The following is a 12,733-nucleotide window of genomic DNA, read 5'->3' on the forward strand; positions in this document are numbered from 1 at the left end:
TGCTGCACTTTATGTACATGCTCAGTAGTGAGATGAATCTGTGCTGCACTTTATGTACACGCTCAGTAGTGAGGCAGTGAGATGAATCTGTGCTGCACTTTATGTACACGCTCAGTAGTGAGGCAGTGAGATGAATCTGTGCTGCACTTTATGTACACGCTCAGTAATGAGGCAGTGAGATGAATCTGTGCTGCACTTTATGTACACGCTCAGTAGTGAGGCAGTGAGATGAATCTGTGCTGCGCTTTATGTACACGCTCAGTAGTGAGATGAATCTGTGCTGCACTTTATGTACACGCTCAGTAGTGAGGCAGTGAGATGAATCTGTGCTGCACTTTATGTACACGCTCAGTAGTGAGGCAGTGAGATGAATCTGTGCTGCGCTTTATGTACACGCTCAGTAGTGAGATGAATCTGTGCTGCACTTTATGTACATGCTCAGTAGTGAGGCAGTGAGATGAATCTGTGCTGCACTTTATGTACACGCTCAGTAGTGAGGCAGTGAGATGAATCTGTGCTGCACTTTATGTACATGCTCAGTAGTGAGATGAATCTGTGCTGCACTTTATGTACACGCTCAGTAGTGAGATGAATCTGTGCTACTCTTTCTGTACACGCTCAGTAGTGAGATGAATCTGTGCTGCACTTTATGTACACGCTCAGTAGTGAGGCAGTGAGATGAATCTGTGCTGCACTTTATGTACACGCTCAGTAGTGAGATGAATCTGTGCTGCACTTTATGTACACGCTCATGAGTGAGATGAATCTGTGCTGCACTTTATGTACACGCTCAGTAGTGAGATGAATCTGTGCTGCACTTTATGTACATGCTCAGTAGTGAGATGAATCTGTGCTGCACTTTATGTACACGCTCAGTAGTGAGGTGAATCTGTGCTGCACTTTATGTATACACTCAGTAGTGAGGCAGTGAGATGAATCTGTGCAGCACTTTATGTACACGCTCAGTAGTGAGGCAGTGAGATGAATCTGTGCTGCACTTTATGTACACGCTCAGTAGTGAGATGAATCTGTGCTGCACTTTATGTACACGATCAGTAGTGAGGCCGTGAGATGAATCTGTGCTGCACTTTATGTACACGCTCAGTAGTGAGGCAGTGAGATGAATCTGTGCAGCACTTTATGTATACACTCAGTAGTGAGGCAGTGAGATGAATCTGTGCTGCACTTTACGTACACGCTCAATAGTGAGATGAATCTGTGCTGCACTTTATGTACACGCTCAGTAGTGAGGCAGTGAGATGAATCTGTGCTGCACTTTATGTACATGCTCAGTAGTGACGCAGTGAGATGAATCTGTGCTGCACTTTATGTACACGCTCAGTAGTGAGGCAGTGAGATGAATCTGTGCTGCACTTTATGTACATGCTCAGTAGTGAGATGAATCTGTGCTGCACTTTATGTACACGCTCAGTAGTGAGGCAGTGAGATAAATCTGTGCTGCACTTTATGTACATGCTCAGTAGTGAGATGAATCTGTGCTGCACTTTATGTACACGCTCAGTAGTGAGGCAGTGAGATGAATCTGTGCTGCACTTTATGTACACGCTCAGTAGTGAGATGAATCTGTGCTGCACTTTATGTACACGCTCAGTAATGAGGCAGTGAGATGAATCTGTGCTGCACTTTATGTACACGCTCAGTAGTGAGATGAATCTGTGCTGCGCTTTATGTACACGCTCAGTAGTGAGATGAATCTGTGCTGCACTTTATGTACACGCTCAGTAGTGAGGCAGTGAGATGAATCTGTGCTGCACTTTATGTACACGCTCAGTAGTGAGGCAGTGAGATGAATCTGTGCTGCACTTTATGTACACGCTCAGTAGTGAGATGAATCTGTGCTGCACTTTATGTACACGCTCAGTAGTGAGGCAGTGAGATGAATCTGTGCTGCACTTTATGTACACGCTCAGTAGTGAGGCGGTGAGATGAATCTGTGCTGCACTTTATGTACACGCTCAGTAGTGAGGCAGTGAGATGAATCTGTGCTGCACTTTATGTACACGCTCAGTAGTGAGATGAATCTGTGCTGCACTTTATGTACACGCTCATGAGTGAGATGAATCTGTGCTGCACTTTATGTACACGCTCAGTAGTGAGATGAATCTGTGCTGCACTTTATGTACACGCTCAGTAGTGAGGCAGCGAGATGAATCTGTGCTGCACTTTATGTACACGCTCAGTAGTGAGGCAGTGGGATGAATCTGTGCAGCACTTTATGTACATGCTCAGTAGTGAGGCAGTGAGATGAATCTGTGCTGCACTTTATGTACACGCTCAGTAGTGAGATGAATCTGTGCTGCACTTTATGTACACGCTCAGTAGTGAGATGAATCTGTGCTGCTCTTTATGTACACGCTCAGTAGTGAGATGAATCTGTGCTGCTCTTTATGTACACGCTCAGTAGTGAGGCAGTGAGATGAATCTGTGCTGCACTTTATGTAGACGCTCAGTAGTGAGATGAATCTGTGCTGCACTTTATGTACACGCTCCGTAGTGAGGCAGTGAGATGAATCTGTGCTGCACTTTATGTACACGCTCAGTAGTGAGATGAATCTGTGTTGCACTTTCTGTACACGCTCAGTAGTGAGGCAGTGAGATGAATCTGTGCAGTACTTTATGTACACGCTCAGTAGTGAGGCAGTGAGATGAATCTGTGCTGCACTTTATGTACACGCTCAGTAGTGAGGCAGTGAGATGAATCTGTGCTGCTCTTTCTGTACATGCTCAGTAGTGAGATGAATCTGTGCTGCACTTTATGTACACGCTCAGTAGTGAGGCAGTGAGATGAATCTGTGCTGCTCTTTCTGTACACGCTCAGTAGTGAGATGAATCTGTGCTGCACTTTATGTATACGCTCAGTAGTGAGGCAGTGAGATGAATCTGTGCTGCACTTTATGTATACGCTCAGTAGTGAGGCAGTGAGATGAATCTGTGCTGCACTTTATGTACACGCTCAGTAGTGAGGCAGTGAGATGAATCTGTGCTGCACTTTATGTACATGCTCAGTAGTGAGATGAATCTGTGCTGCACTTTATGTACACGCTCAGTAGTGAGATGAATCTGTGCTACTCTTTCTGTACACGCTCAGTAGTGAGATGAATCTGTGCTGCACTTTATGTACACGCTCAGTAGTGAGGCAGTGAGATGAATCTGTGCTGCACTTTATGTACACGCTCAGTAGTGAGATGAATCTGTGCTGCACTTTATGTACACGCTCATGAGTGAGATGAATCTGTGCTGCACTTTATGTACACGCTCAGTAGTGAGATGAATCTGTGCTGCACTTTATGTACATGCTCAGTAGTGAGATGAATCTGTGCTGCACTTTATGTACACGCTCAGTAGTGAGGTGAATCTGTGCTGCACTTTATGTATACACTCAGTAGTGAGGCAGTGAGATGAATCTGTGCAGCACTTTATGTACACGCTCAGTAGTGAGGCAGTGAGATGAATCTGTGCTGCACTTTATGTACACGCTCAGTAGTGAGATGAATCTGTGCTGCACTTTATGTACACGATCAGTAGTGAGGCCGTGAGATGAATCTGTGCTGCACTTTATGTACACGCTCAGTAGTGAGGCAGTGAGATGAATCTGTGCAGCACTTTATGTATACACTCAGTAGTGAGGCAGTGAGATGAATCTGTGCTGCACTTTACGTACACGCTCAATAGTGAGATGAATCTGTGCTGCACTTTATGTACACGCTCAGTAGTGAGGCAGTGAGATGAATCTGTGCTGCACTTTATGTACATGCTCAGTAGTGACGCAGTGAGATGAATCTGTGCTGCACTTTATGTACACGCTCAGTAGTGAGGCAGTGAGATGAATCTGTGCTGCACTTTATGTACATGCTCAGTAGTGAGATGAATCTGTGCTGCACTTTATGTACACGCTCAGTAGTGAGGCAGTGAGATAAATCTGTGCTGCACTTTATGTACATGCTCAGTAGTGAGATGAATCTGTGCTGCACTTTATGTACACGCTCAGTAGTGAGGCAGTGAGATGAATCTGTGCTGCACTTTATGTACACGCTCAGTAGTGAGATGAATCTGTGCTGCACTTTATGTACACGCTCAGTAATGAGGCAGTGAGATGAATCTGTGCTGCACTTTATGTACACGCTCAGTAGTGAGATGAATCTGTGCTGCGCTTTATGTACACGCTCAGTAGTGAGATGAATCTGTGCTGCACTTTATGTACACGCTCAGTAGTGAGGCAGTGAGATGAATCTGTGCTGCACTTTATGTACACGCTCAGTAGTGAGGCAGTGAGATGAATCTGTGCTGCACTTTATGTACACGCTCAGTAGTGAGATGAATCTGTGCTGCACTTTATGTACACGCTCAGTAGTGAGGCAGTGAGATGAATCTGTGCTGCACTTTATGTACACGCTCAGTAGTGAGGCGGTGAGATGAATCTGTGCTGCACTTTATGTACACGCTCAGTAGTGAGGCAGTGAGATGAATCTGTGCTGCACTTTATGTACACGCTCAGTAGTGAGATGAATCTGTGCTGCACTTTATGTACACGCTCATGAGTGAGATGAATCTGTGCTGCACTTTATGTACACGCTCAGTAGTGAGATGAATCTGTGCTGCACTTTATGTACACGCTCAGTAGTGAGGCAGCGAGATGAATCTGTGCTGCACTTTATGTACACGCTCAGTAGTGAGGCAGTGGGATGAATCTGTGCAGCACTTTATGTACATGCTCAGTAGTGAGGCAGTGAGATGAATCTGTGCTGCACTTTATGTACACGCTCAGTAGTGAGATGAATCTGTGCTGCACTTTATGTACACGCTCAGTAGTGAGATGAATCTGTGCTGCTCTTTATGTACACGCTCAGTAGTGAGATGAATCTGTGCTGCTCTTTATGTACACGCTCAGTAGTGAGGCAGTGAGATGAATCTGTGCTGCACTTTATGTAGACGCTCAGTAGTGAGATGAATCTGTGCTGCACTTTATGTACACGCTCCGTAGTGAGGCAGTGAGATGAATCTGTGCTGCACTTTATGTACACGCTCAGTAGTGAGATGAATCTGTGTTGCACTTTCTGTACACGCTCAGTAGTGAGGCAGTGAGATGAATCTGTGCAGTACTTTATGTACACGCTCAGTAGTGAGGCAGTGAGATGAATCTGTGCTGCACTTTATGTACACGCTCAGTAGTGAGGCAGTGAGATGAATCTGTGCTGCTCTTTCTGTACATGCTCAGTAGTGAGATGAATCTGTGCTGCACTTTATGTACACGCTCAGTAGTGAGGCAGTGAGATGAATCTGTGCTGCTCTTTCTGTACACGCTCAGTAGTGAGATGAATCTGTGCTGCACTTTATGTATACGCTCAGTAGTGAGGCAGTGAGATGAATCTGTGCTGCACTTTATGTATACGCTCAGTAGTGAGGCAGTGAGATGAATCTGTGCTGCACTTTATGTACACGCTCAGTAGTGAGGCAGTGAGATGAATCTGTGCTGCACTTTATGTACACGCTCAGTAGTGAGGCAGTGAGATGAATCTGTGCTGCACTTTATGTACACGCTCAGTAGTGAGATGAATCTGTGCTGCACTTTATGTACATGCTCAGTAGTGAGATGAATCTGTGCTGCACTTTATGTACACGTTCAGTAGTGAGGCAGTGAGATGAATCTGTGCTGCTCTTTCTGTACACGCTCAGTAGTGAGATGAATCTGTGCTGCACTTTATGTATACGCTCAGTAGTGAGATGAATCTGTGCTGCACTTTATGTACACGCTCAGTAGTGAGGCAGTGAGATGAATCTGTGCTGCTCTTTATGTACACGCTCAGTAGTGAGATGAATCTGTGCTGCACTTTATGTACACGCTCAGTAGTGAGGCAGTGAGATGAATCTGTGCTGCACTTTATGTACACGCTCAGTAGTGAGATGAATCTGTGCTGCACTTTATGTACACGCTCAGTAGTGAGATGAATCTGTGCTGCAATTTATGTACACGCTCAGTAGTGAGTTGAATCTGTGCTGCACTTTATGTACACGCTCCGTAGTGAGGCAGTGAGATGAATCTGTGCTGCACTTTATGTACACGCTCAGTAGTGAGATGAATCTGTGCTGCACTTTATGTACACGCTCAGTAGTGAGATGAATCTGTACTGCACTTTATGTACATGCTCAGTAGTGAGATGAATCTGTACTGCACTTTATGTACATGCTCAGTAGTGAGATGAATCTGTACTGCACTTTATGTACACGCTCAGTAGTGAGGCAGTGAGAAGAATCTGTGCTGCGCTTTATGTACACGCTCAGTAGTGAGATGAATCTGTACTGCACTTTATGTACATGCTCAGTAGTGAGATGAATCTGTGCTGCACTTTATGTACACGCTCAGTAGTGAGGCAGTGAGATGAATCTGTGCTGCGCTTTATGTACACGAATCTGTGCTGCACTTTATGTACACGCTCAGTAGTGAGGCAGTGAGATGAATCTGTGCTGCGCTTTATGTACACGCTCAGTAGTGAGGCAGTGAGATGAATCTGTGCTGCACTTTATGTACACGCTCAGTAGTGAGATGAATCTGTGCTGCACTTTATGTACACGCTCAGTAGTGAGATGAATCTGTGCTGCACTTTATGTACACGCTCAGTAGTGAGATGAATCTGTGCTGCACTTTATGTACACGCTCAGTAGTGAGATGAATCTGTGCTGCTCTTTATGTACACGCTCAGTAGTGAGGCAGTGAGATGAATCTGTGCTGCACTTTATGTACACGCTCAGTAGTGAGATGAATCTGTGCTGCACTTTATGTACATGCTCAGTAGTGAGATGAATCTGTGCTGCACTTTATGTACATGCTCAGCAGTGAGATGAATCTGTGCTGCACTTTCTGTACACGCTCAGTAGTGAGATGAATCTGTGCTGCTCTTTCTGTACACGCTCAGTAGTGAGATGAATCTGTGCTGCTCTTTCTGTACACGCTCAGTAGTGAGATGAATCTGTGCTGCACTTTATGTACATGCTCAGTAGTGAGGCAGTGAGATGAATCTGTGCTGCACTTTATGTACATGCTCAGTAGTGAGGCAGTGAGATGAATCTGTGCTGCACTTTATGTTCATGCTCAGTAGTGAGATGAATCTGTGCTGCACTTTATGTACACGCTCAGTAGTGAGGCAGTGAGATGAATCTGTGCTGCACTTTATGTACACGCTCAGTAGTGAGGCAGTGAGATGAATCTGTGCTGCACTTTATGTACACGCTCAGTAGTGAGGCAGTGAGATGAATCTGTGCTGCACTTTATGTACACGCTCAGTAGTGAGATGAATATGTGCTGCACTTTATGTACATGCTCAGTAGTGAGGCAGTGAGATGAATCTGTGCTGCACTTTATGTACACGCTCAGTAGTGAGATGAATCTGTGCTGCACTTTATGTACACGCTCAGTAGTGAGATGAATCTGTGCTGCACTTTCTGTACACGCTCAGTAGTGAGGCAGTGAGATGAATCTGTGCTGCACTTTATGTACATGCTCAGCAGTGAGATGAATCTGTGCTGCACTTTATGTACATGCTCAGCAGTGAGATGAATCTGTGCTGCACTTTATGTACACGCTCAGTAGTGAGGCAGTGAGATGAATCTGTGCAGCACTTAATGTACACGCTCAGTAGTGAGATGAATCTGTGCTGCACGTTATGTACATGCTCAGCAGTGAGATGAATCTGTGCTGCACTTTATGTACACGCTCAGTAGTGAGATGAATCTGTGCTGCACTTTATGTACATGCTCAGCAGTGAGATGAATCTGTGCTGCACTTTCTGTACACGCTCAGTAGTGAGATGAATCTGTGCTGCACTTTATGTACATGCTCAGTAGTGAGATGAATCTGTGCTGCACTTTATGTACACGCTCAGTAGTGAGGCAGTGAGATGAATCTGTGCTGCACTTTATGTACACGCTCAGTAGTGAGAAGAATCTGTGCTGCACTTTATGTACACGCTCAGTAGTGAGATGAATCTGTGCTGCACTTAATGTACACGCTCAGTAGTGAGAAGAATCTGTGCTGCACTTTATGTACACGCTCAGTAGTGAGATGAATCTGTGCTGCACTTTATGTACACGCTCCGTAGTGAGATGAATCTGTGCTGCACTTTATGTACACGCTCAGTAGTGAGATGAATCTGTGCTGCACTTTATGTACATGATCAGTAGTGAGGCAGTGAGATGAATCTGTGCTGCACTTTATGTACACGCTCCGTAGTGAGATGAATCTGTGCTGCACTTTATGTACACGCTCAGTAGTGAGATGAATCTGTGCTGCACTTTATGTACACGCTCAGTAGTGAGATGAATCTGTGCTGCACTTTATGTACACGCTCAGTAGTGAGATGAATCTGTGCTGCACTTTATGTACACGCTCAGTAGTGAGATGAATCTGTGCTGCACTTTATGTACACGCTCAGTAGTGAGATGAATCTGTGCTGCACTTTCTGTACACGCTCAGTAGTGAGATGAATCTGTGCTGCACTTTCTGTACACGCTCAGTAGTGAGATGAATCTGTGCTGCACTTTATGTACATGCTCAGTAGTGAGATGAATCTGTGCTGCACTTTATGTACACGCTCAGTAGTGAGGCAGTGAGATGAATCTGTGCTGCACTTTATGTACATGCTCAGCAGTGAGATGAATCTGTGCTGCACTTTATGTACATGCTCAGCAGTGAGATGAATCTGTGCTGCACTTTATGTACATGCTCAGCAGTGAGATGAATCTGTGCTGCACTTTATGTACACGCTCAGTAGTGAGGCAGTGAGATGAATCTGTGCTGCACTTTATGTACACGCTCAGTAGTGAGATGAATCTGTGCTGCACGTTATGTACATGCTCAGCAGTGAGATGAATCTGTGCTGCACTTTATGTACACGCTCAGTAGTGAGATGAATCTGTGCTGCACTTCATGTACACGCTCAGTAGTGAGATGAATCTGTGCTGCACTTTATGTACACGCTCAGCAGTGAGATGAATCTGTGCTGCACTTTATGTACATGCTCAGTAGTGAGATGAATCTGTGCTGCACTTTATGTACATGCTCAGTAGTGAGATGAATCTGTGCTGCACTTTCTGTACACACTCAGTAGTGAGATGAATCTGTGCTGCACTTTATGTACATGCTCAGTAGTGAGATGAATCTGTGCTGCACTTTATGTACATGCTCAGTAGTGAGATGAATCTGTGCTGCACTTTATGTACACGCTCAGTAGTGAGATGAATCTGTGCTGCACTTAATGTAGACGCTCAGTAGTGAGAAGAATCTGTGCTGCACTTTATGTACACACTCCGTAGTGAGGCAGTGAGATGAATCTGTGCTGCACTTTATGTACACGCTCAGTAGTGAGATGAATCTGTGCTGCACTTTATGTACATGATCAGTAGTGAGGCAGTGAGATGAATCTGTGCTGCACTTTATGTACACGCTCAGTAGTGAGATGAATCTGTGCTGCACTTTATGTACATGATCAGTAGTGAGGCAGTGAGATGAATCTGTGCTGCACTTTATGTACACGCTCCGTAGTGAGGCAGTGAGATGAATCTGTGCTGCACTTTATGTACACGCTCAGTAGTGAGATGAATCTGTACTGCACTTTATGTACACGCTCAGTAGTGAGATGAATCTGTACTGCACTTTATGTACACGCTCAGTAGTGAGATGAATCTGTACTGCACTTTATGTACACGCTCAGTAGTGAGATGAATCTGTGCTGCACTTTATGTACACGCTCAGTAGTGAGATGAATCTGTACTGCACTTTATGTACACGCTCAGTAGTGAGATGAATCTGTGCTGCACTTTATGTACACGCTCAGTAGTGAGATGAATCTGTGCTGCACTTTATGTACACGCTCAGTAGTGAGGCAGTGAGATGAATCTGTGCTGCACTTTATGTACATGCTCAGTAGTGAGATGAATCTGTGCTGCACTTTATGTACACGCTCAGTAGTGAGATGAATCTGTACTGCACTTTATGTACACGCTCAGTAGTGAGATGAATCTGTACTGCACTTTATGTACACGCTCAGTAGTGAGATGAATCTGTGCTGCACTTTATGTACACGCTCAGTAGTGAGATGAATCTGTACTGCACTTTATGTACACGCTCAGTAGTGAGATGAATCTGTGCTGCACTTTATGTACACGCTCAGTAGTGAGATGAATCTGTGCTGCACTTTATGTACACGCTCAGTAGTGAGATGAATCTGTGCTGCACTTTATGTACATGCTCAGTAGTGAGATGAATCTGTGCTGCACTTTATGTACATGCTCAGTAGTGAGATGAATCTGTGCTGCACTTTATGTACACGCTCAGTAGTGAGATGAATCTGTGCTGCACTTTATGTACACGCTCAGTAGTGAGATGAATCTGTGCTGCACTTTATGTACACGCTCTGTAGTGAGGCAGTGAGATGAATCTGTGCTGCACTTTATGTACACGCTCAGTAGTGAGGCCGTGCTGTGGAGTCGGAGTCTGGGAAATTGAGGAGTCGGTGGTTTGGCTTACCAACTCCACAGCCCTGCTTTTTACAGCATTTTCCCACTTTTATTACTGCCCAGACCGTGTCTTCATACCACTCATCGCTCAGAGCATGCTGCAGCCATGTCATCAGTGCATGCAGTAATATTTCCACCACCTGTATGTCTACAGGAAAATTTTGCCGGAGGTTCACCACATTGGCCTTTTTATGCCACCGGTCAGGGATGTCCAGGAGACATGATACAGAACGTGCGCATAGGATGTTCTTTCGTACACTGAAAAACATGGAATGGGCCAGCAGATGTAACGTGAGAAAAGGAGATGTGTCGCTGACCTTGTGCAGAGGTGTTTCCTCCTACAGAGGTTTTCCTAGAAGAGACCACTGCTCAACCACAGCTGCCAAAGATAAGAGGATACACTTTTGCAGAAGCATTTCTATTACCAAATGACACTGTTTCCAACATAAAAAGCAGAACATAATTGACCATGCGTTGCCAGACAGCTGTCACATGGAGGCCGAGAACCACATGGACGGCTCTATTTCCTCCAGTTGTGGTATACTGTTGGTATAGGAACCGCTTTGCTTACAAAATCTAAATGTATTCTGTCCAAGGCATACATTGTGTAAAATAAGAAATTAGGAAATCTATCTGCCACATTCCTAGGAAATACAAGGTGGAAACTACTTACAGGTTGCGGCTGTTCTGCAATGCAGCAGTTGAAACACAACCAGAATTCACTCATTGCTAATAGTCCAAAAGTTACAGTGCAGGGAAAATGGTGAGAGCCACGCTGCACAACTCAGTGGACAGGACAGTAAAGGAGTCCGGGGGGGGGTAATATCCAAATGAAACGTCAAGTGCTCAGGAAAGCCGTATCCTCAGGGAGTTGCGCCTGCATCGAGGAGAGTCCACTGTTCACGGTGTAGATGGAAACCTAAGAAAAAAAATATATATTATAGAATTTTCGCCAATATAAGTCAATCAAATTTTTTATTTGGAGATGTAAATCAGATGAATGGGCAAAGTGGCTAGCTCAAAAGCAAAAGGCAAAACTGTTAATAGTAACTAATGTGTCACACAACCCAATCAATTATCGGTCATAATTAGGTATTTATGAGGGAATATAAAGCTGATTAAGCAAGACCTTGTAAAGTACTAATAATACTCAAAAATAATCCATGCAACAAGCAATGGTGGGCCTCTACAGATATGGGTCATCACATGCCCATGTGGTCCACAGATCCAACTATTACAGGAACCCAGATGCAGTCCCGATATCTGGAGAAATGTATAAATGTCCTCTTCTCTAAGCTGGTAGGCAGAAAAGGGTCCATGAAGATAAGCTTTATAGTATGGTCTAGCTTAATATACAATGCTATGTATACCCTCAATGTATTCTCGCTGCCACCTCATTAATGCAGGACTGATTGCAGTCTGCCGGACTCCTAGCGGGTGGCACTGGCACCGCTCAGCTATAAAGGAGCTGCGGCGACCTGATCTAACCTCACTTCTGAAGCCAAATCTTTATGCAATAACAGCCGAATGCGCTCAGAAATACCAAGGTTAAAATCAATTGATTGTTCCCAAGGAGAAATCATCTTTAATTCTTCCACTTGTCGTTCCTTACTGTGCACATAATAACCCTTCAGATTCCAGGGGACAAACTATGCAGGCAAGCTGAGGACAAGTCAACAGAGGTATTGGCTGGAGCAGCTGGACATATTCATGGCTGGAGTTCATTGCACTAATTAACTGGGCACATTTCACCTTCTGTGCAGTCATTCATCCCGCAAGGAAATCTGGACATAAGCCATCTTGAAAGAAAGTATACAGAGAAGCTAAATGTATCCATTTCTAGGGTTTATACATATATTCATTCCTGTTCCACACAGGAGAGCATTGCTGTGTTGACACATCATTAGTGTGGAGGGGGCTGGCTGAATAGCTCATTTCAGTAACTAAGCCAGCTCCTGTCACAGCAGATGAGCAGCCAAAAGAGAATTGGCTTAGCTACTGAGATAAACCAGTCAGACACCCCCCTTCACTTACATCACTGGCCACATCCAGATATAGGAAGCATTCTCCTGTGTCGTGCACAACCCAGCCCCCTTCTCTGTCACAACAGAGGAGTAGAGAAAGAGAGTTTGCTTAGCTACTGAAATACGCCAGTCAGCTACCCCCCCTTCAGTAACATCACTGGCCACATTCTCATGTGTCG

At 44.8% G+C, this 12,733-nt stretch overlaps 1 protein-coding gene across 1 annotated transcript in view; it reads right to left on the minus strand.

Moving 5' to 3' along the window:
• Positions 1 to 12,733, minus strand: part of CDC42SE2 (CDC42 small effector 2) — a 114,430-nt gene that overhangs the window by 28,400 nt on the left and 73,297 nt on the right. Inside the window, exon 2 of the mRNA XM_073671025.1 lies at positions 11,204 to 11,449. Within this exon, the coding sequence (XP_073527126.1) occupies positions 11,204 to 11,257 (54 nt within the window). The 5' untranslated portion in view covers positions 11,258 to 11,449. The remainder of the gene's footprint in view (positions 1 to 11,203; positions 11,450 to 12,733) is intronic.

The sequence above is a fragment of the Phyllobates terribilis genome, unplaced genomic scaffold, assembly GCF_046119375.1.
Source record: "Phyllobates terribilis strain yellow unplaced genomic scaffold, ASM4611937v1 Scaffold_1__5_contigs__length_1240528914, whole genome shotgun sequence".
Classification (NCBI taxonomy): Eukaryota; Metazoa; Chordata; class Amphibia; order Anura; family Dendrobatidae; genus Phyllobates; species Phyllobates terribilis.